A 24,994-nucleotide genomic window follows, 5' to 3' on the forward strand; every position below is an offset into this window, starting at 1 on the left:
TGGCCCGCGATGCCCCCAGACCCACTCCGACTGTTTTTGGAGTGGGGGGAGCTTGGGCTGAGCACTTACGAGGGCCAGGACTCCCGGACGCTAATCTGCATGGCGGGGATTTCCATGGTTAAAGAAGATAATTAGGCTTAAATCTATGGACATACTTCAGAAGGAGGGGAAGAAGCGCTGTTTACTGCTGAGAAATTTATGCTGCTGAGGGAGAGGAGTCAAAGACTGTACTGCATCTGGAAGAAGGATTGATGGGGACGGAGCGATAAGGGAAGTGAGTTTTTATTTTTTTTCTTCATATTGTTGCCTCGTACCTTCCCGGACGCGATGTCCTGGCTTGTTTGGAGTGAAAGAGAAGCAAAAGACTGTGTGAGTTGAACTTTATAACTGTTGTTACTGAGCATATTTTTTAAAGATGTGGAGTTGCCGATGAGAAAAGCCCCCCCCTAGTCGGACGGAAGGAGTTCTGGACGCGTTCGGAGGATTTATGAGCTGTGACGCACTTTAAATTGGAGCAGCGACCTGAAGCTAAGTTCAGCTATAGGGCAAGGAGATCCATTAATTTACCAAGAGTTTATGGTTTGATGTTTGGGTCTCCTGCCTGGAAAAGCTGTAAATTCTATAATGATCGTAAATCTTCATGGCTATGAGAGAAAACGAAAGTGATTTGAGCTTTTTAAGATGGCGCTGCTTCGAGCTGCTTCGACGCAACAGGGAGCTCCATTAAGAAGATTTATGGGGAGGCTGGACTGATTAACTCACACAGGAGAAAGAACATCTGTGAAACTTTGTTTGATATTTATCTCAGCAGCTGGGAAACAATCGGATGAAAGTGGAAAACATCTATGTGACTGTAAGGGGAAGATCTGGATTATTATGAACTTGGAGGACGATTTGAACTTTAGAAAAAAGACGGCAGTGGACAGTTGCGAGGAATTCCCAATTTCTTGAAGCATGGGAACCCAAATAAAAAATTCTTTAGATGATTTGGCATAACATTCGGTTTGATTGATATATATATGTGTATAATTTGAAATATTGAATGTGATATAATTGGTTTTAATTGGAAAATTAATAATAATAATAAAAAAGAGAGTCCCATGGACTGCAAGAAGATCAAATCTATCCATTCTTAAGGAAATCAGCCCTGAGTGCTCCCTGGAAGGACAGATCGTGAAGCTGAGGCTCCAATACTTTGGCCACCTCATGAGAAGAGAAGAATCCTTGGAAAAGACCTTGATGTTGGGAAAGATGGAGTGCACTAGGAGAAGGGGACGACAGAGGATGAAATGGTTGGACAGTGTTCTCGAAGCTACGAACATGAATTTGACCAAACTGCGGGAGGCAGTGGAAGACAGGAGTGCCTGGCTATGGTCCATGGGGTCACGAAGAGTCGGACACGACTAAACGACTAAACAACAACAATTTTATCCCTAATGCTATTTTATATTTATATTTATATCTGTATCGGTTTCTCAAAAACAAGTCCTGTTAGACAAATCTATCTTTTTTTTCTGGGTAGAGTTACCAGCTATGTGGATTAGGGGAATGCTGTGGATGTATATTGATTTCAGTAAGATTTGTGACATATTCCCACATGATATTCTTGTGGAGAAGCTGATAAAATGTGGGCTGGACAAGTGGATTTGCAGCTGATTGACCGAACCACCCCAAAGAGTGCTCACTAATTGTTTCTCATCATCCTGGAGGAAAGTGACATGTGCCATGCCCCAGGGTTCTCTCCTGGGCCCATTGTTGTCCAATGTCTTTTTAAATTACTCAGATGAAGGAATTGCGGGAATGCTCATCAAATTTGCAGACGACATCAAACTGGGAGGGGTAGAATGCCACAGAAGAATTGGGATACACAGATTGGAGAACTAGGCCAAGCTAACAAAATGAATTTCAGTAGGGGCAAATGTAAAGTTCTGCATATAGGCAGGAATAACCAGCTGCACAAATATAAGATGGGGGGCACCTGGCTTACTAGTAGTACATGTGAAGAGGATCTAGGGGTCTTAGTAGACCACAAGCTTAACATGAGTGAACAGTATGATGTAGAAACAAAAAAGCGAATGCTATTCTAGACTGTATCAACATAAGTCTAGTGTCCAGATCAAGGGAAATCATAGTACCACTTTATTCTGCCTTGATCAAACTCCACTAGGAATACTGTTTCCAGTTCTGGGCACCACAATTTAAGAATACTGTATTGGCAAGCTGGAACTTGTGCAGAGGAGGGCAACCAAGATGATCAAAGGTCTGGAAACCAAGCCTTATGAGGAACAGTTGAAGGAGTTGGGTATGTTTAGCCTGGAGGAGGTTGAGAGGAGATATGATAGTCATCTTCAAATATCCCAAGGGCTGTCACATGGAAGATGGAGCAAGCTTGTTTTCTGTTGCTCCAGAGCAGGGGTCTGAAAGGAAAGAAATGTGGAAAGAACCCATTTAACTCCCTGTTATTTAAAGCTTCAACTTTACTGAGAGTAAGCCTGGAGGCAAGGATTGCTGCAATTTTTATCCATTTAGTGTGCCTAATACAAGTTAGGTATTCTTGAAATAAATGACAAATACTGTAAATCTCTCCACGCTGAAAAAAGCACAAATGTGATGAGCAGTAATGGTAGCAATAACATTCAGGTTTGAACTGCTTTATTTTCATTGGGTGATATCCAGCGTTATAGTCTGTAAACTAAGGTCCATTGATGCATATGGGTCTACTCTGAGTATGTGTCAGCAAATTGCCCCATAGCTAATTATTGGTTGGGCAAATTGTATTGCATAGCGTTTTCAACATTTCACAGTAAGAACTGTTCCTGTTCTCAGTGTAAGAAATACAAACATCTTTTAAAAGAAGTATCTTTTGAAGATCCCGGAAGCCCACGCTGCAGGGCACTTAGCCCCCATGGAATTGCATTCCTGTCGAGATACAGCACAGAGACACTATCTGCACTTTCCAGAAACAATTTAAGACATTTTTGTTCTGACATGCTTTCCCAGCTGGATAAATGAGTCTTTACCACAAGTCTTTACTTTGTTTGGTTTTAGTTTGGTTTTAAATATATTTGCTGTTTGGAAGCTTTTAGCTGTTTTTAATTAACTTTAGTGTACATTGCCTTGCGACGGTTGTTTAGAAGACAATGAATAAATCATCATCATCATTACTATTATTATTATTAACCAGCAAGATACTCAATTTCTTTATCATTGTGTCTGAACTTTAACCTACATTTGACCCCAGGCAGGCCTGAGGTACCCCACCCCTGGTTTCCTCACTTGCACCAGGGGAGGAGTGTTTGTGTGAACAGCTGAGCTGCATGCTAGTCACACACAGTATTTTTACTATTATCATTAAGCCACACTTTTTGGTTTGTGGTTTTATGAAAATGTGGCCAAAGGCCACAGCACCACTGCAATGTTTTTGAACCTATCAATGAAAGCATATTTGAGACTATGTTGCCTTATTTGTAACACATAATGTTGCTAAAGAAGAGAGAAAGAGGGCCAATTTTTAATCAAATGTTCGTTCTAGGCAACATTTTTACACCCATGTTAAAGACAAAGAGCAAAAAGAAAAGTGTTACATGTGTGTGTGTGTGTGTGGGGGGAGCACTCGAATTGAAGCCACTAAATAATTTAATGTATTTTAATCTTTGTTGGAAGCCGCCCAGTGGCTGGGGGAACCCAGCTGGATTGTGCGGGATTGTTGTTGTTGTTGTTTAGTCGTTTAGTCGTGTCCGACTCTTCATGACCCCATGCCAGGCACTCCTGTCTTCCACTGCCTCCCGCAGTTTGGTCAGACTCATGTTCGTAGCTTCAAGGACACTGTCCAACCATCTCGTCCTCTGTTGTCCCCTTCTCCTAGTGCCCTCAATCTTTCCCAACATCAGGGTCTTTTCCAGGGAGTCTTCTCTTCTCATGAGGTGGCCAAAGTATTGGAGCTTCACGATCTGTCCTTCCAGTGAGCACTCAGGGCTGATTTCCTTAAGAATGGAAGGAATGTGCGGGGTACAAATAAATAAATAAATAAATAAATAAATAAATAAATCCCATTCAAGCTGGTGATCAGGGAAGTGGTTCTGCAGGCAAGGGGTGACATAACTGGGCTTCTGAGGCTTGGAGCGTGTTTCCCCACAGGGGAGCCGCAGAAAGAATATAGTTGGTTAAGGGAGCTATGGACTCAAAAAGGTCGAAAACCTCTGCTTTATGGTTTTGCCACCACTTGAAAATATTTCTTTCATCAGGAATTTTAGACACTAGCTGATTGCTTGCTTTTGATACTGCTGAATCATGCCACATACGCTTACTGCATTGTTGATTCTGGCTCTTTGAAATGCTTCTGCATATGTCAGCTTAGATACCCAGTTTCCGAGTTGAAAGGCAACTCTCAAAATCTTTCTAATAAGCAAAATATTGAAGACGCACAAGGAAAGTGTTTTATGGAGATTGCCATCTTCTGATGGAGCCCCCCGTGGTGAATGCAGATGGACCATTTTGCTAGCATTCTGTCTTTGTTCCTTCACACCCACTTTCACCATGCACTTCAGATTAAAGTTCACATTCATTTTGTAAGCATCACGCTTGGTTTTTACAAGTAATATATACACCTGCCCACTTGAGTGCACAATGATTGGGCCCAGCCACAAAACTGCACTGGTTCAGGATCCGACCAATACAGTATCTAACATGGTGAAGCGCTACATCTTTCTTCAGCCCTGCCATGGATTCTTGAGTTGAGATTTCTGCATTGCAAGGGGGTTGGGCTAGATGACCCTCGGGGTCCCTTCCAACGCTATGATTCTAAACCAGTATACAGTAGCGAATCACATGACAAACGCTTCCCTTGCTGGGGTATCACAGCTGCACAGCCTCGCCTTGCCTCTCCACACATTCTCCCATCGCACGGGAGAGGTTTGCACATCTTTTATCCTGCCTGGGCTTAGAGCCCCTTTGCGAAAGGGGGAAACCCTGAGCTGAGCCAGAGCAGAGGGGAGATGACGGTTATGCAGGGCCAGATTTAGGTTTGATGAAGCCCTAAGCTACTGAAGGTAACGGGGCCCTTTATATGTCCAGCTGTCCTTTGTCAACTACAAATTGTCACTGTTTTTTGTGCTGAATATATGCTATATGGTAATTTATGGACCTATATAATAGGTATCTAAAGCCATTTGCACATAACAAAGTCTGTATTTTATCAAAGTAATTGTTGAACTGAAATACAATGAAGAAGTATATTAATAGTGAAATACAATTCAGAAGTATAGTGAAATAATTATTAAGCTCTAACTTAAAATGATTTTTTTATTCATAACAAACTTAATAATGCAAACGCATTGGCATTTTGCAGTAACAAAAGTTCCTTTAGAAACACAATTACATGGGGGGAGAGAGTGGGGCCCTAAACTATATGTAAATCCGGCACTGCGGCTATGGGACCCTATTTGGGGGGTCCGCCCTATGGAAACTAGTGGGGCGCACTTCTAACTGGATAGGCATGGGGGTGGGGTGCATCCCCCGCGCCCAGGGGAAGGTCGGCGGTCGCTCCCACCCGCTGCCGGGGCTTCCCTTCGCCGCCTCTCTCCGCATCCCAAAATGGCAGCGAAGGCGGGGCCTCGTCTCGACGCGCCGCCCGAGAAACCTCCCCATCCTGGCGGCGGCGGAAGGAGAGGTATGTGCGTCAAAGCGCTGCTGGGCTGAGCGGAGGCGCCGCTGCCGCCGTCTAAGGATGGCAAAAGCAGCCCACGCAGCACAGGTCAGTGGGCATCGCCAGCAGCCTCCGCGTCTCCTCCTCCTCCTCCTCCTGGGTGGGCAGCCTCCGTCTCCCTAGCACGGAGGAGGAAGGTTGTGCCGGCCTAGGGACTCACGGCCCGCTTTCAAGCGCCTCTGAGCATGCCTGGAGAACGTTTTCTTCACATGGAAAACTCTTTGCATCCTGTCCCCATAGCTTGGGACTATGGAGCATGCGTCTTAGCGGGCCGCCGTGGACTCGTTTAAAGACACGAGCCATAACATGGCGTTTTTATTTGCAATGGGGCTGCCTGTGGGAAATGCCCCACAGCTGCAGGCTAGAATTGGTTGAAGGAAGGGGGGCTTTGTCACGCATCGGATTCTCTTGTTTCTATGGGCCCCTAATGGCGAGTTGGGGCCTGTGAGCTGCTGGTTGTATCTGCGAGGCTAGTAGAAGAGGCTTTGACAAAAGAAATCGGCGAATGACTTGCGGAGAGAGAGAAAAGGCAAAACCGGTTTCCGGCATGTGTGCAGGGGCACATGTTCAGCCCTGGATTTTTACCTATTTGTTTGTTTTATTTTTTTAATAAAAACTTCATTGTTGTAGTAGGAGAAGCAAGACAGGAGCCAGGAAGGAACAGCACAAATCCCCCCCTTAAGAAATGTGGTGAATTGCATTTGATGCCTCTGGTGGAAAAGTAAACTAGACGTTTAAATACAAACTTTTATTTAAACAAACACAGAAGTGTCCTCCCAGAGCAATGGGTTAAACCAGGCATTCCCAAACATTGGCCCTCCAGATGTTTTGGACTACAATTCCCATCATCCCTGACCACTGGTCCTGTTAGCTAGGGATCATGGGAGTTGTAGGCCAAAACATCTGGAGGGCGGCAGCCTGGGTTAAACCGTTGAAGGAATGCTTTGCAGATTGCATCAGTTCCTTGTGTGTGTGATTATCAGCAGCAGATTGTAGGAAGATCTAGGAGTCTGAGTGGACTGGAAGTTTAAGTCTGATAATTAAGGTACTGGGTTTATACAGAAAAAAGGAAGGAAGTCCCATGCAATAAGAATACCTGTGTTGAAGTCCAGATAGATAGATAGATAGATAGATATTGCAGAACGCATTCTATTTTGCTTTCTAGATTTTTTACTTTCTTTGGTGAATGTCAAGGACAAGTAGGTCAATAACCTGCATATCATTCACAAGTGTGTGATGGTTTAGCTGTAATCTTCCTCATGATGTTCTTTGCTCATTAAATTTAACAGCCTTATTCCAAATTCTATACAAATGGAATGATATAGGCACATAACTTGTGTAGAAAAACAAAGGACTTAGAAGAGGCATCCCCAAACTTCGGCCCTCCAGATGTTTTGGACTACAATTCCCATCTTCCCTGACCACTGGTCCTGTTAGCTAGGGATCATGGGAGTTGTAGGCCAAAACATCTGTAGGGCCACAGTTTGGGGATGCCTGAATTTCCATGCCCAAGCACTCATTTGAAGCAGCATGTGGTCTTCTATGAACTCTCTGCATTACTGTACAAGTTTAAGTGTGTTTTCCTTCTTTTTTAAAATGTAGTTTAAAGACTCAAGCCCTGGATTTCTTCTGCCCAGAGCTGATGTGCCTTTTCATATGGCATAATAATAATAATAATAAATTTATTATTTATACCCCGTCCATCTGGCTGAGTTTCCCCAGCCACTCTGGGCGGCTTCCAACAGAACAGAACATTAAAATGCAATAATCTATTAAACATTAAAAACGTCCCTAAACAGGGCTGCCGTCAGAAATGAATGACTCTGGTCTCATCCATAGACGATGACATCACAGCAGCGGTGGCGGCAGCACTGGGGTGGGGTGTGGGGAGATTAAAAAAGCATGAAGAAAATTGCAGGAAGGTATAACACAGCAGGGCAGTGTAAATGATGATGATGATAATAATAATAATAATAATAGTAAATTTTATTGTTTATACACCACCCATCTGGTTGGGGAAACCCAGCCACTCTGGGCAGCTTACAGCATATCTAAAAACAAAATTAAAACATCAAGCGTTAGAAACCTCCCGATACAGGGTTGCCTTCAGATGTCTTCTAAAAGTTGTGCAATATACAATATGCACAATCAAAAGATGGCTAATTTGTTTCACACAGCTCAAGCAGCATTTTAAGTTCTAGTCTAGTCAGAACTTGAGTCTTACCCTTTGGACTTAATCCAGCCTACACGCACAGAATATAGTTTGAACACATATAAGGTGGGTGGAATTAGTAATAGGAGTATTAATGGTGATTTCTCGCACAAATTTTTGTACTCTGTTTTTAATACTTGAGAGCAAAGTATATGTCTCTCACTGATGTGCAACAGATGCATTACTTGCCCCTTACCTATTTAAAACTAGCAGAAGTGAAGCTTTAATGTTTATTTTAAAAGTGTAAGGAGCAAATAAGGCATAGATGCACAACCAATGAAGTGTGCCTGCATTTTATTCTTATTTATTTATATGTTACTACATTAATAATAGTAATTTATACCCCGCCCATCTGGCTGGGTCTCCCCAGCCACTCTGGGCAGCTTCCAACAGAATATCAATAATAATAATAATAATAATAATAATAATAATAATAATAATGCGATAAAACATCAAACATTAAAAACTTTGCTTAATAGAGCTGCCTTCAGATGTCTTCTAAAAGTCATACAGTTGTTTATTTCTTTGACATCTGATGGGCGAGCATTTCACAGGGCAGGTGCCACTACCGAGAAGGCCCTCTGCCTGTTTCCGTGTAACCTAACTTCTTGCAGTGAGGGAACTGCCAGAAGGCCCTTGGAGCTGGACCTCAGGCTGAATGGTGGGGGTGGAGATGCTACTTCAGATATATAGTGTATATGTGTATCTGTGTAATATATTTATTTTTACATTTATATTCCAACTTTCATCCAAGGAGCTCAGAGTTCCCTCCCCATTTTATTCTCACGTCAACCTTGTGAGGTAGGTTAGCCCAAAAAATAGTGAGTGAACTTCATGACTAAGAGGGGATTTGAAGTCTGCTCTCTCAAGTCCTAGAACAGGAGCTGCTCTCTTGGTGGGACAGAGTGAATAATAGCCTCCCAGCAGTGACATCATTGCTGCTTATATGGAGGGATGAGGCAGTGAGGATGTCAGGGCTGTGTAGGTACACTGGGGGAACCAATCTGCACCCACACAGCTCCAGCTTCTCTGCTGCCCTGCCCCTCTTTCTGTTAAGCGGCAGAGATACGCCTGCCCGGAAGACATTGCTGCAAGTCTGTCACACCAGGCAAGCCACTCCTTCCCTATCCCAAAAACTATCCACTACACCTTGGATATCGTGTTTCTGAATGTCTGCTTTCCGTAATGTTTCAATCAGGTCTTGATCTGATTCTGAAAAGAGATAAAATGAAATTACTCTCTTCCTTGGCATGCTTCCTGCCCAAGCATTTCATAACATTTATCTTGGACCAAAGGCCTTGCATGGTTTCACCTTGAGATTGTGAAAGTTGAGTTGCTAGGAGGTCTGTTCTGGTATCACTCTCGGCCACTAGTATCGATTGCTCTGATGTGAGGGGTGTCTGTTAATGTTGGTTGGGTGTTGCTGACTTAAAGTTGTGCCTTAAAAGTTTTAAGTTGTGCTTTAAAATAAAGGACCTCATTGGACTACTTAGCGGTAGAGCTGCGGGAAATTTAGAAGTGCAGGGTGCCTTCATGATACTCACAACCACGCCCCTTCTAAGATTATACAACAATTTTATAAATTATACAATACTAATAATTAGGGATGCATTGCAACAATCAATGCAGGTCTCCACAGGTTGCCTATTTTCTGTGCACGTACATGGGCAAATGATTTGTAGTGCTCCGGTATCTTCTTTCGGAGTGACTTACATTGTGTTTTCCATGAAGTTCCCTTGTATGTAACAGTACCTGCACACCGGTCTCTTGAAAAAGAAGCACCTTGTGTTTTTGGTGTTCCTAAATGCTTAGCCATACAGTGGCTGCAGGACACTGGAAGGGACACGGGTGGCGCTGTGGTCTAAACCACTGGGCCTCTTGGGCTTGCTGATCATAAGGTCGCCGGTTTGAATCCCCACGACGGGGTGAGCTCCCGTTGCTCGGTCCCAGCTCCTGTCAACCTAGCAGTTCGAAAGCACGCCCAAAAGTGCAAGTAGATAAATAGGTGCCACTCCGGCGGGAAGGTAAATGGCGTTTCCGTGCGCTGCTCTGGTTTCGGTGTTCCATTGCACCAGAAGCGGCTTAGTCATGCAGGCCACATGCCCTGGAAAAACTGTCTGCGGACAAACGCCGGCTCCCTCGGCCTGTAAAGCGAGATGAACACCACAACCCCAGAGTCGTCTGCGACTGGACTTAACTGTCAGGGGTCCTTTACCTTTAGCTTTTTTAGGACACTGGAGACAAGGACCTTGCAGGGGCCTTGCTGCAGAAATAGTAATGAATGGGTCTTCAACCCTCTATGACCCCAGACCACTAGGCCACTACTGCCTAGGTAAGGGTATGTATACAAATATGTCATATTTTGTTCTGAAAGGAGGACAAGGACAGAAGGAAACTTTGATCACAAGTATGTTTCCCTGTGAGCGGTTGCAGTTTGCTCTGTGGCGGTCTTTTGAAGTCAGTTTCTCTAGGATATCAAACACTTGGGTCCTGAATCCCCATAGCGCTGCTGTACATACAAAAAGTTGACCATTTTGTTGGGATTCGCTTACTGTTTCCTCCGCTGTGTCTGAAGCTTCCATAAATAAACTGGGGGGGGGGGAAGTGCTGTGAAGTACAGAAGAAAGGAAGGAACATTTTAGAAACAGCTGTTTGTGCAGAAGTCACATCAAAGGCAGGTGGATTGTAGTGTGTGTGTGTGTGTGTGCGCGCGCGTGTTCTGCCTCCTTCCTAAAATAGCACCCACAACAACAATAACACTGTGTTTCCTCCCCCTTTTTGGCGTGATAATGCGTTTGTTGTTTGCAGAGAATTGTGCAACAACTATTCTGCACGAATTTCTTGGTTTCAAATGAGTGGCATAGCAGGACACCTTAATTGGGGTGGGGAGAGGGGGAGGCTATTGATATGTCTGGGCTGTCCAGGAATAGTCCTGTTCTTTGTGGCCCTTTGGGGTACTCGAAAAGTGTGTGAAAGTAGAATTATTCAAAAGCTTCTTTTCCCAGGTAAAGTTCCTTTCCTCCCTTTCTCTGCAGCTGATTCAGGTTAACCCTTAAGCCCTGTAAAAGAAGGCTGTGGCTACAAAAGGAGAAAGATGTTGTCAAGGCCCAAGCCTGGGGAGTCGGAGGCAGATTTGCTGAAGTTCCAGAATCAGTTCCTGGCAGCGAAAGCCTCTCCAGCGGTGAAGGTTGTAAAGAAAGCAGATAAGAGAAGAGGGGATCTGGGGAGTGGAGAGGATGAGAGGCCCCCATTGCAGCATGACAGGGATGTGGTGATGCTGGATGGTAAGTTTATTTATTTTTATTTCAAATTATCTTGTTTTGTATTGATGGTTCAGTACAGCCTTCCCCAGCCTAGTGCTCTTTGAATGTTTTGAACTGCAACTCCCACCAGTCCCATCTGGAGGACGTCAGATTGGGGAAGGCCAGTTTAGTAGTCAACAAAAACCAAAATCACATATTCATTGCCTGTAAGTTGCTAGGTATATTTGAATGGCTTTCTTACTGTAACCTTGCCTGCACTTGCTACTGTTCTCAGCCATCCCTCTTTCTGTTTGCAAAGCATCCATTTTGGGTGCCAGATTGTTATCAAGACTAGACGGCAACCCACTTGGAATTAAGGGCATCTTTCTATTATTATTATTATTATTATTATTATTATTATTATTATTATTATTATTTTAGCAAAATATTAAAACACCATAAAACATAAAAAACCTTCCTTATACAGGGCTGCCTTCAATTTCTCCTAAAAGTTGTATAGTTATTTATCTTCTTGGTATCTGATGGGAGGATGTTCCACAGGGCGGGCACCACTACTGAGAAGACCCTCTGCCTGGTTCCCTGTAACTTCACTTCGTGCAGTGAGGGAACCACCAGAAGGCCCTCAAAGCTGGACCTCAGTGTCTGGGCTGGATGATGGGGGAGAAGACACTCCTTCAGTGGTTTAGGGTTGCTTATTGCCTTAGGTTTTCTAGAAGCCCTCCAGATGTTTTGGGACTACAACTCCCATCATCCCTGACCACTGGTCCTGTTGGCTAGGGATGATGGGAGTTGTAGTCCTAAAACATCTGGAGGGGCAAGTTTGCCTATGCCTGATTTACAGTGTGGTTTAATAATCGGTCCCTCTTCCCTGAGTACTCTGGGAATTGTAGCTTTGTGAGGTGAACAGGGGTCTCCAAACAGCTCTCAGCACCCTTAACAAAACTGTTGTTTCCAGGGTCTTTGGGATGCCATGACTGTTGAAAGTGACATGATTCTACTTTAAATGTTTAGTGGAGATGGGGGCTGAATTTCTCAATTTTGTGCAACTCTTACCAAGATGGTAGTTACTAAATGGAGCTTTTTAAGTTTCATATCAATTTCCTCAAAAGAAGAAAAACACCTAGAGATTACGAATGCTTTGCATATATTCTTTCTCTCTCTCAGAATTTCCTGATGTGCCCCCTCCACTGACTCCAGCACCTCCCAAAAAATCCAAATTCAAAAGTGCCCGTGTTCGTTTTGATGAGGATCCAGGAGAGCAGTTGGATCGCAATGATCAGCACATCACAGCAGTTTTCAGCAAAATAATTGTGCGTCCTGTTTATAAGAACTACAATAATAGTGATTAAACCTCTGATTGACCTGTGGTAATGAATGATAAATACTCAAGCTGGGGCAGCATGCATTAAAAATAAAGTGATATAATCCTGCAGAGTAACCCAAATATTGCACACATACATTCCAAAGCAGAAATTACGTAATTTGTAACTATGCACGTATTTACTTATTGTTGTTTAATTTATTCTTCTTTTGCTGGGAAATGAAGCCTTCTGGGGCTCAAAGGCACCTTCTTACCACTGAATTTATAGGAAACTGATTTGTATGGAGTGAGTGCTGCCTTACTGACAGGTGTTCCCTGAGGTTCCTGCGTTGCAGGTGGTTGGACTCGATGACCCGTGGTCCTTTCCAACTCTATGATTCTGTGAGGTCAATGGTCCTTCTTAGCCCTGCTGCTGGAGATCTTTAGTGTAGTAGATATTCATTCATTCATTCAAGCTAGAGCTTGGCTTCATATACCCAAGAGCAAAACACATGGACTGGCCTTCAAAACTGTGTGTACATATATTTTACCAACATGCATTTTACCACGTCCTTGTTTCAAGGTACATATATCTGTTTAAGATACCCTTGGTATTTGACATGAGATGCATTTATTTTGTATTTGGGTATGTAGAAAAAGTCAAGCAGAACTTAGCCCATGTTGCAAACAAGTTGTTGTGTATGGGATCCTGAAATGACCAGTAATAGACAAGGTGGTGGGGAGGTGGCGCTTACCTGACCTCCTGACAGGTAACTCATTGCTGCTTTCTAGGAGAGAGCAGGGTAAGGGTGTCCAGATTGACTTACCCTGTGTGTTTGCACCGCACTGACCTCCCCCAGTAAACAGCCATGACTAACTTGCTGGGAAGCCAAGTAAGCACCTCTGCCCCACCCTGCCATCAACAACCTCTGGATGTGACAGAGGCTGTCAGTAATTCTATTAGAAAGGCTGCAGTTCTCTGCTCCCTTAACTGGAAGCAAGTCTCATTGAGCTCAGTTACAAATAATTAGTAGCCTGTTTGGATATAGGCATGTGCAGATATGCTTCAAGAGTGAAATTACACCTTGTGAAGGACACAGCTGCATCATTTGTGTTTGTTGCTAGAAATCCATGGATTCAACATCGGTTCTGTTAATGCCAAGATAATGTTTTTATCGTCTGGTAGGAATTTGTTTCTGGTCTCTTGGCCTTTTTTACAATTTATGCTACATTGTCTTCAAAAATATATAATGAAAGTGACACAATTTTATGCGTTTTCTGGGGAAAGGATGGAGCTGTCCTTGTCCAATGCTGATGAACCTAGCGCCTCTTTCATTCTTAGAAGTAGGCCACTCTTAGACAAGTGCAAAATGAAAATTGAAGAGTGAGGAGTTTGGGCAACAGCTACTATCTCACAGCTGAGGGAAGACCTGAGCAGGAATCTAAGGCCAAACTCCTCCTGCTGAGCCATTGTAAAGCACTGTAATGCTTTAATGAATGAAACCAGTATTCATTTGGCATTGTGTCTTTGTGGCAGGAACGTGACACAAGCACTGCCAACGTGACGGTGCCCGTCTTCACTGGAGACGCGTTTCCCAAAGTCTTTCACAGGTCTGAAATAAAAACAGAGGTAAGAAAAGCAGCTTCACATTTATCAGCCCCCTCTCCTCCTGTTTCTGCTTTGTTTAGCTTACCCTTTTAGTTCTGTGTATTATGCTTCATTATAATGCAATCTGCTGCTGATGGACTTTGTTGCGCAGCCAAAAAATGCTTTAAATAAATAGAGGAAGTGTGGGGGCTTCTAGGGCATTACATAGGAGACATGGAAAGCTGGGTGCAGTGAGTTACATTAAAAGCACACATGTTGGATTTTCAGTTGTGTGTGGTGAGTCTGCTAGATGGATGGGACATTGTTGGGCTTTGGTTGGATTTTGGGAGGCAATGGGGCAACCATGGGGCTTCCTCGAGGGGTCACCAGCTTGACCCCAAGTGTGGGACATGCCCTTGATTTGGTTTATGCCCTTGGTGGCAAGGTTGATGGTCTGGAAATAGAGCAGGTTTTTGTGGCTCCTGTTGTCATTGTCACACCACTTACTGGTGAAGTTCAGGCTAACGGTACTGAACATGTTATTCCATATTTCAAAAGTTGATGAAGAAAGCCATTCTAAACTTTCGGATACCTGCCAGCAGTGAGTGGTGGATTCACATTAGTGAAGTGTAGGATTTCAGTGTGTTTTCAGTGGTTCTCTGCCCAGTTTTTACTACCATTGTCATTTATGAAAACTTAGCAGAGCCCTGAAATTGCCTGGGTTTCTTCCTAGTTCAGGGGAGTCTGAACTGTATTTTTGGCATGCTACAAAACGTTTTGGTGTGGCCTTGTGTTTGCCTGCGCCTCTGGCCTATTCACTTACATTTTTACTATGGGAGCTGCAGTCAGAATTGGCAGACACTCCCACCAGACTACTGATTGGAGCTCTAGGAGGCAACAGCTCAGAAAACTAACGAAGAGAAGGGGAGAACATGCAAGAGTTTTGTCTCCTGGGAGACAGCATGGACTTGTAGCGTTGGAGCATCTGAAAAGCTTGTTACAGGGCATGCTGTTTTGTTTTTTTAAATAAAAAAAGCCAGTCTTTCTAGTGCATTGCAAAGTTTTCTATTGGAGTGTGCAACGTTGGTATTTGCCATTTTGAATATAGAAGGTGCTACTTTTTGTCTCTGTTTTTAAATATGCTGATGGGAGACATGGGCCGGGATCCAGAGAGTCTCTTCTGCATGCGCAGACAGGCTTTTGCATGCTGAACCAGCTGTTTTGGCTCTTGTTGGAGGGAAGCAAATCTGCATCCACAGAAACTCTCCTGCCAGTTTCCACACAGTTCATGGTGTGCATATCAGTTGTGCAATCTTGGCTGTAGCAATATATCATTTTTCTTTCCATCACAGCTTCTTGGCTTAGTAGCATCAAGGTGGATATGCTTCATGCCGCTTTTTTTCTTATCAATAGTCAGTAAGTCTTTGACAGTGCCTGAACTATGCAAATTTTAAAATCCATTAGTTAAGCATCATTCAAATTCTTGCCCTCTTAAGGTCCCAAAATCTTCAGAGATGTCTTTTCCAAGGCAGTGAAGTCTGTTTATCCTCAGAAATGCAAAGCGTTCAGATAAGCAGACTCTTGGATTAATCATGAAGGCAGAGTGGAACAAGCTAGCCAGAATCTACCTACAACCAGATACTTTCTTGCTTGCTGCATTTTGTCAAGAAATGTATCTATTTTTCTCTTCCTGGTGTTTAAACACTTAACAGCAAAGTAATATATTACATCGTATCTGGGAAAGAGTGAGGAAGGGCTGTGACACCCCCCCCCCAAAAAACCCTGTCTAATCTGCAGTTTGCAGTTGAGGACACAATATAGAAATCCATGTTGAAGACAGCAGAAAATCTGGATAACACATATTGACCCAGTTGGAGTGGGTGGCACGGATGTTGATGAATGGTTGTTTTTTGGTTATATGAGAAAGACAGAGGAGTGCTTACTTGCTGTTTTGTCGTCTTGCAGGCAAAATCAGCAGCTGGAAAGAAAAGCATCTTTGCTCAGAAGATAGCTGCTAAGAGGGCAGCCGAAGTGGCTCAGATATCTTCTCCTACTGTTGAGGAAGCTGAGCAGACAAATGTAGGACCAGCAGCTCTAGATGCTGTCCTACCTCCTGAAGCCTTGGAGACCCAATTCCGCAGGGGTGAGGAAGGTAAATGTTGATACCCGTGGAGCAAGTATTCTCAGTTCCCGATGGCACGTGGAAGCCTTGAAGATGCTCCTTGAATATTAGGATGGAGAAGCAAATAGCTCCTTAAAAGGTTGTGCTGGTGAGCCCTAGCATTGAGGCTGTGATCCTGTGCACAGTTACATTGGAGTAAGCACCATTGAACTCAGTGGGACTTAATGTCTGAGAATACATGCACCAGATTGTAAATCAACTCAGTGGAGTGTGTTGTCAGTTTAGGTTTGCTTATGAATACCACTCACAGTGCTCTTTGTTTCTAGATAAGCCTGCTGGTAGTGTACACAGTGAGTGGTCAAGTATTGTCACTGGGAAAGGTCTCGGAAGCCTGGGAGGAGAGCAAGAAGCCCAGAACATCCACAAGGAGAACCTGGAGAAGCTGCAGTCCATGTCTCAAGAGCAGATCTTGGAGGAGCAGAAACGACTGCTGGCTCAGCTAGGTACGAACAACTTGCTGACTTCTGTACACCTTATTCAGTGATTTGGATTAACCCCCCTCTGATTTTTAAGGATCAGGGCAGTTACCTTCAGTTTTGAAAGTACGAAACATAACATGAACTCTACACACAAGAACATTGTATCCAAAGCAGCAAAAGCCAACTTCAGACACTCGGAATCATTCTCAGGAGTCGCTCCCACGCTTGAAGATTTCCTGTTGGCATGTTTAATTTATGCAGCCGACTTTGTAACAGGCACACAAACTGCAAAGCCTCTTTCACAGACCTCATGGGTCTGTTGAAGTTAGCTGCTTACATTAATCTTTTTGGACAGGATGCTTCTGAGACACAAATGTGATATCGGGTCTTTAATTTGCAACCTGAAAAGCAGTCCTCTGTCTGAAGGCCAGGTGGGAGGGGACCTGATGGGGATATGAGTGGGGATATTGTTTTTGCTTGTTACTGTGTTATGCATTTTTGTGTTTTTATATTGTCAACAGCAATTATTATTAATAATAGCAACAATCAGTATTGACTCAAAGAATTGACACGTGCATCAAAGAGGAATATTAATGCTGACAGTATTTTGTCCCATTTTCGTGGTTATCAGATCCCAGTTTACTTGCGTTCTTAAAGTCACGACATGATGGTAAGGCAACTCGGGAAGGAGAAAGCAAAAAGCAGCCTGAGAGGCCAAGAAAGCTTTTGCATCCAGAAATGCAGCCTAGACCCCAGCATGAAGCAGAAGAAACTCTGAAAGCTCCTTTGTTACAGAAGCCAGTGATGGAAGAGGAGGAGGGCATGGAGGAGGCCCTGCAAACAGAAGCTGGTACAAGAATGGAGGATAACACAGGTAAGGAAAAGTTATGTGGTGTTGCAATGGATAAGCAAAATGGCCAAGTTTCCATATAATATATACGATCGTTTTTCCAGGGTTTTGATCATTGCTTCGATTCTAGAATATTCTCAAATCTGTTGTGCAAATGGAACAATTGCAGGACCGTAATTTTGCTGTTTTACCTGACCCAACCTCGGGGGTGGGGTGGGGTGGGGTGGGAAGACTTGCTACATGCAGTTTTCATATATTTGCTGGTGTTGCAATACTCTCTGGCAAGGGGAGGCAGAGATGAAAAGAATGTGGCAACCACAGATGCAGCTGCTGATAAGAGTAGTTTTGAATGGCACCTTCACTTTCACTTCTTGGCAGGCTGCCTGTGGTTTGGGAACAATCAATATGTTTGGGTTTTATATATATGTATATATTTGCTGCTGCTGATTCATTCACTGTGTGGCACTATATGGCAACATTACCTGCTCCTTGTGAACATATGCCCATTTCAGTGACTCCCCCTGCGCCCACAATCTCTCCCAGCTGCAGCCTCTTTCTGCTTCCACTCTGAGATGACCCTAAACCCATGTTTACTGCAAGGTGATTCTGGGCCTGGCTTTTCTATCTTGATTCCCAGAAGCGATGTGTTTGAAGTTAACAACGGAGCTGTCAAATTAGGTACCTGGGCAGAGGCTTTGTAGGGAAGAATCAGCGATTTCCCTATGTGTAAGTAAAGGATCTGATTTGTGAGATTGGAGAACAAGGATGAACAGTAGAAAGTTTGGGGACTGGAGAGAGAGGTTCACTGGCAATGAGTCCAGGAACCGCCACATCATTGGCCACTTGCTCTGCAGAAGTGAGTGAAGATAAGTCGGAACAGGTTTTAGCGCAGGCATCCCCAAACTGCGGCCCTCCATGTGTTTTGGCCTACAACTCCCATTATCCCTAGCGAACAGGGCCAGTGGTCAGGGATGATGGGAATTGTAGTCCAAAACATCTGGAGGGCCGAAGTTTGGGGGTGCCTGTTTTAGCGGCTGCACCTGCAGAAGCTGCTAATGTAGCTCAGTCTCCATTGCAGCTTCTACAGCACTGCAGGGTTGGGTGAAGCCAGTGAGAAATTGTTGTGCCTTTGGGGAAGGAGACTGACTGCCAAGTGGAGTTACTCCTCCAAACTAGAACTTGCTGTGAACAAAAGGCCTTGGGTTGGAGGTGGAGGAAGCAGATTTCGATAGCTGCTTAAAGCTAGCTGGAATCTCTCCCAAGACAAATAAATCCTGTGAGGTTTAATAATCGTGTTTAGATTATATTCGTCCTCAGCGTGGATTACCTAGGCTTAAAAGGCACACAGCTTGAGGTATTGGTTGATTGGCAGGCTAGAGGGGCACCCACCTTCCATCCCCTTCAAATTGTAGGAACGGGGATAATATGTGCCTTGGAGGAAATACTCTACATTGTTTGTGGTGCCTCAAGATTGGAGTCAAATTCGTGAGGGGGACCTGTGGGCTTCTGCTGGAGCTTGTGTTCTGATGATGATATGGACACTGCAGGACCTATTTGGATCAATAATACCCTTTGTACTCTTGTCATATCTGCAGGCCAGTTTCTGTTTCCTGTACTTAAGTGATCTTGCTAGTGGGTCCAGATTGAGTTACCTGTAGGCAGTTCTTGCTAAAGGACAGCCAAAAGCAGTTGCTCATTGCCTCTGTTATCCCCAGACAATGAGGACAGCATTAAAAAAAAAGAGGGTGGGGCAGGGAGAGACAAGGTTCTGCCTCAAGGAGCTTACATCTTAATTTCCACAGTGATGGGAGGAAGAAATGGTAGAGAGAAAGCAGAGCAAGAAAGCCTAAACATGTTAATTCACTTAAGAGCACTCAGGGCTTCATTTCAGTTGCAAATGAGACCTTGAGGGGTCAGGCAGAATCTCCGAGGCCTTCATCTTGGTCAGTTTTGGGATCCTGTTCTTTAGCTCCTTGCCCCAGCATTTTGTTACAATAAAGCTCCCTCGAAGTGTATTCCAGAAGGGCTGCAGCTCAGTGACAGAGCAGGTGCTTTCAGACAGAAGGCCCTGAGTTCTCCAGGTAGGGTTGGGAGAGACCTCAGTCTGAAATCCTGGAGAGCCACTGCCTGCCATCATGGATGATAACTGAGCCAGGTGGGCCAACAGCCTGACTCACCACAAAGCAGCTTTCTGTGCTTCCCTTAAGCGGCCAAACAAACCATGACCCATGAAGTCGATCCAAAAGGACAGTTAACCTCCTTGGTTTTACTGAGTTCTTGGGACTGCAGAAACACGGGTAAGGGCCCTAGCTCAGTGGTAGAGCAGCTGCTTTGAGTGCAGAAGGTCCCAGGTTCAATCCCTGACATCTCCTCGTAGGGCTGGTGGGAGAGAGCCCTGTCTGGCAGCTGATCAATTTCAATCAGTCAGTAGCACCTTAAAGACCAACTAAGTTTATATTTTGGTATGAGCTTTCGTGTGCATGCACACTTCTTCAGATACACACTGAAGAATCTGAAGAAGTGTGCATGCACACGAAAGCTCATACCAAAATATAAACTTAGTTGGTCTTTAAGGTGCTACTGAAAATTTTTTTTTATTTTGCTTCAACTCAGACCAACACGGCTACCTACCTGTAATTTCAATCAGTGCAAAGGATACAGAGCTGGATGGACCAGTGGTCTGTCTTGGTACTGTATAAGGTAGCTTTCTGGGTTGCCAGATACCTGGCAGCCCACGATACATGCCCAGTAGTGCCTGGCTCTGTGGTCAGTTTGTGCAGACCTGCTCTTTTGTAAGCTTTAATTTGAAACTTCTCTGCTTTTATTCTTTTTTTCACCCTGTTCCTTTTCTCCCGCCTTGTTGCACCCCTCTCTTCTTGAGTGTTTTACCTCTCCGCTGCCTCCCCCCCCCCCCAGCGCCCAGGCCCCAAACATGCGCTGCCTGTTTCCTTCTGTCTGATCCTTTGTTCTGCTATATTCTCTGGGTCTCCCTGCCTCGTGGAGCCTGCTTAATGAGATCTTTGAATCGCTCCTGGATTTGAGCGGTGTGGTTTGGTGCGATAAGGGTGGTGTTTACTGTTTTTCTTCTTGAGAGAGCAGCTTTAATGTGCAAGAGGAGGGAAGGGAGAAGAAGCGAGAGCAGGTGGATTAGCTGCTTTCACAAGAGCTGCTTCCCCTCCCCTGCCCACAATTTCTCTCCCCCCCCCCCCATTTTCATATGCTTTTCCTGCATTGGGTTTTAGTTTTTAGCAGGCTGGCCCTAGAACAATAGCTTGTAAGTGCACTGCTTGAAGAGAAATGTTGGGCATTTCCTCTGCACCAGGATTGGGGGCAGTTTGTGGATCCTTCGAGCCTTAAAAAATGTGGAGGTAGCAGCAGATTGATAGCAAAGGATTTATGAGATGGCATATCGGGAGAGGAGAAGCAAGATTGTGGAGGGAAGCAGAACCTGGTTCTGGGAGGGGAGGAAAAGGTGTGTCGAACCAAGGAAGGGCAACTATCCGTAGGGTTACTTAGTATATCGTTGGGAAGAGAGGAGCAATTATAAAAATCAATTGAGCTTTTCAAGCTGCCTGAGGTTATGCATGCAACACATTGTGCCCAGCAGGAGACTTATTATTAATTTTGCATTAGCACTTAGCATTGGAAAGCTGCCACTGTTGATGCCAAGGAGTAAATTCATCTTGAATAGACTTAGCAGCAGCCATGTTGCCAGAGGGAAGAAGGCAGCCTGGTGCTTGCAACGGGAAGAGAGCAATTAATTCAGAAGGGGAAACCCATTCTTAACAAGGTCAAAGATTTGGGCTTCCGCTTCTCAAGGTCTCCTTCAGGTGCTTTCCGTAATAAGGGTCTGTTGATTTATTAAGTTTATATCCCATCCTTCCTCCGAAAGGGGTTCGAAATCCCCAGTGGACTTTCTTTGCTGCAATGGAAGCAGAGATTGCAGCTTGGGGGGCAGGATCAGAGCTCAGTGACAGGGCACATGCTTCACATTAGGGGCTGGGCGATGTTGGGTTTTCAACATGGCAGTGTAGTGCCAGCCCACCTTCCTGGGCAAAGTCCGCAAGGCGGTGCAAAACCACCCTATCTGCACCTTGTGGAGAGGGGCTGCTGGCGAGTGGCAGACCTGCCAGCATTATCAAAGAGCACCTACACCACTTGGGTGCCTTCCACCAGGAGGGTGGGCTCCGCCTTTCTGGGAGGAAAGGCACAGCACACACCCCAAGGCGGAGGCAGCCAGGTGGTAGCCAAGCAAGGCTGCAGGTCCGATCCCACTCCTATTTGAGTGCAAGCAGGAACGGGGTCAGGGCTCTCTCAGCTGGGAAGGGCAGGCTTCACACTTCCCAGCTGAGCAGCCCCAATCCTTTTAATGGAGCCACCATCCCACCGCTGGTTCCTGTGAGCTGGTGGCGGGTCGGAGCTTCATTAAAACTGCTTTGCTGAGGGGAGGGCAGCAGCACGTTCCTCAGCCCAAGCAGTTCAAAGAAGCAGAGGGAGGAGCAATACCGCTGAGTGAAGCTGTCATCATGGTCTCCTCCCAATACTGGTCCCTGAGCGATATATTGATATATTGCCCAGTGCTGCTTCACATGCAGACAACCCCAGGTTTCATTCCTTGCTGTCTGTCAGCTAAAAGGCTAGCAAGTGATTGAAAACACTTGAGAACTACAGCTGCTTAGAACAGACAGGTAACTGATGGGGTGGGTAAAAATGAGCCAAATTTTGGAGCTCAAATGACACACGCAGGAGCCAAGGCTTCTGATCTCCTTGTAGCTGCACTAGAAAAGGGGACAGGGAAGCTTGCAAGCCTGGGGTGATATCTGCACCCTTTTCCTCCCGAGGGCTAGTAACATTTTAGCCACACAGCAAATAGTGCAATAGGTTTATTGCACGTGCCCAAGGACCTCTGCTGTTGAGCAGGGTTTCAACCAGACTTCCTCTTGCACAAGTTCCACAGCACTCTATGCCATGCGTCCCAGAAGACGTAATGGTGCATGTGAGGGAGCCTGGCAAAAGCCTCTGTAATCTTCTCCAGTTAATGCATGTAGGAGGCATTTCTCTGCAATGCCTTCCTCCTACTCTGCTTCATGCTGTCATGGTGTCAAGTACCAGAGAGCCAGAACTTTAGCAGATGCAGTGATTTGGCTTGGTGGGGGCTGTGCTTGTAAAACAGTGAGCAGGGGAGAGCCAAGCTGCAGGAAATGGCACTATAGGCTGACTATATGTTGCACGCCCAAATCTGAAAAACAAAACATAAGCTTGGAAAGGTTCAGTGCATATTCACCATCCGGGCTGCCAGGTTGTGTTTCTCTAAAGGGGTTTCTCATCAGTTCAACAATCTGCTGATAACCCTAGAATACATAACAGTCTTCCCCTACTGTTGACAAGATTGCAATGCTAGTGTCTGGTGGTACAGATTACTAATTTGATTCAGAGCATGGTTTAATCCGCCTTCTCCATTTAGTGATTAATGGAGAGGAAAAAACAAACACCAGAAGACTCTTCTGCTTCTTCCTGCTTCACACCCACCCCACGGGTGTGTTTGTTCTTCATTCCAGCATTTTCTTTAAAAAAACATAAAATGAATGTACCTTGAACTAAGTGTGGATTAGGTTGAAGTGAACAGGTGAATTGTTTTTCCAATCTGGGTAGTTAAGTCTGGAAATGGTCCTTTGCTTTTTGCTGTGTGTCGACATTGTGGAAATTATTTAGGCTCTTCTCTTTAAAATCAGCTAACGAGAGGCAACTCAAGATGAGAAAAAGAGAGAGGTAAAACAGCTAGGAATGAGGCAGTTTAAGGAAGCCATAGCCCTATGGAGGTTTTGAGTTTTTTTGGGGGTGAGGCCTTCACAATGTTTTGGGTTTGTGTAGATATTTCTTAGTGTGCCAGTGTGGTGTTAGTGGTTAAGAGCGGTAGACTCGTAATCTGGGGAACCGGGTTCGTGTCTCCGCTCCTCTACATGCAGCTGCTGGGTGACCTTGGGCTAGTCACACTTCTTTGAAGTCTCTCAGCCCCACCCACCTCACAGGGTGTCTGTTGTGGGGGAGGAGGGGAAAGGAGATTGTTAGCCTCTTCTTCTTCTAGTGCTATCCAACATTTTACTCATTTGCAGGGCTGACCACTGTTTCAGCATCCTTGCTATACATACCTTGGAGTAAGTCCCACTGAAGTCAGTGGGGCTTACTTCTAAGTAGACTTATGGCAAATTGCATTGTAATTTAGCACCTGGGCATGTGATGGAGCATTCCAACAGCTGTTTTACCTTGCTTATAGTCCAAAGATAAGCAATAGGTAATGGTTGAAAGTAAGCTCTTACTGTAATTTTACTAGAGCTTTGTTTAACTTGATTTGGATGCTTACTCCATTACTGATTGCCCCATTGTCCTAGAACAACATTCCAGAGTTAACTCAGTAGATTTATCTCAAGAGGTTGTCAAGGTGCTAATTGTTCCTTCCATTGCTGCCTAGTCTATAATGCTAAATAATTGATCTTCTTGATGTTCCAGCCATTAAAAAACTTATTGGCTATGCTCAGAGTCTCCTATTCAGTTTTTGCTGCAGAGCCAAGATGTATAATTAGTTGATTTTTTCCCCCTTTCAATTTCTCACTGGCTCTTTGTGAGGACCCAGAATTCTAAACATTATCGCTAGAGAGACGGCAATAATGGAGCCCTCTGAACTTGCTTTTCAAGACTCTTACTTTCTCCCCTTAGTATCTTTATTTTGAGATCCTTTTCTTAGGGTTGTTGGAGTGCAGTTTAAATCATTAGCCTCATGTTATTCTGTGCTCTTGATTTTCTAATCTGATTGTATTCACTCCACGTCCAAGTTGATATTCAGCTCATCTTCATTTCATCTGCAAATTTTATTAACGGCGCCATCCACTTTCCTTCTCCAGATCTAATGGAAGATTAAACTGTTGGTGGACCTTTGATGTTTATGTATCGATGATGAGTCAGCCTCTGAGCTTTCCCCCCTTCCCCTTGTAGTGTCATGAAAGCAGTATTTGATGCACTTCTTCAGAGCCACAAATGTTGACAATGAAAGTGATGTATGCTCTGCTTTCACGCTCAAGAATAACAATGTCCGCCTTTGCCTTTCCCAAAAGGTGGTGACCTTCCAGTGAAGCCTCAGAAAGAGTGGCTCCACATGGACACGGTGGAGTTAGAGAAGCTGCAGTGGTTGAAGGACCTCCCTGAACCTCGGCAGAAGAAAACCAAAAAGGTCAGGAGAATAAAACACAGTCCCTTCTTTCTTGCTTTCAAATTATCTTCCCCCTAGAAAATTGGTAGATAACCTTTTTCAGCCTGAGGGCTGCTTTCCTTTATGGGAACCTTCGGGGGTGGGCAGGCTGCATCCCAGTAGGGGGGGCAGAAGCAAAAGAGCAATGGGTATGACTCTTGCCTTGGTAACAGTAGATTACATCCCAGCCATGAAAAAGCTGTTTCTCCACCCACACCCACCCACACCACTTT

General features: G+C 44.6%; 1 protein-coding gene across 1 annotated transcript in view; it reads left to right on the plus strand.

Moving 5' to 3' along the window:
- Positions 1-5,649: 5,649 nt before the first annotated feature.
- Positions 5,650-24,994, plus strand: part of RPAP1 (RNA polymerase II associated protein 1) — a 46,160-nt gene continuing 26,815 nt past the window's right edge. Inside the window, exons 1-8 of the mRNA XM_035111753.3 lie at positions 5,650-5,752; positions 10,952-11,200; positions 12,344-12,489; positions 14,017-14,109; positions 16,033-16,219; positions 16,516-16,692; positions 17,300-17,542; positions 24,628-24,743. Coding sequence (XP_034967644.3) covers positions 11,011-11,200; positions 12,344-12,489; positions 14,017-14,109; positions 16,033-16,219; positions 16,516-16,692; positions 17,300-17,542; positions 24,628-24,743 — 1,152 coding nt within the window. The 5' untranslated portion in view covers positions 5,650-5,752; positions 10,952-11,010. The remainder of the gene's footprint in view (positions 5,753-10,951; positions 11,201-12,343; positions 12,490-14,016; positions 14,110-16,032; positions 16,220-16,515; positions 16,693-17,299; positions 17,543-24,627; positions 24,744-24,994) is intronic.

Source organism: Zootoca vivipara, chromosome 1 (assembly GCF_965207765.1).
Source record: "Zootoca vivipara chromosome 1, rZooViv2.hap1.1, whole genome shotgun sequence".
Lineage (NCBI taxonomy): Eukaryota > Metazoa > Chordata > Lepidosauria > Squamata > Lacertidae > Zootoca > Zootoca vivipara.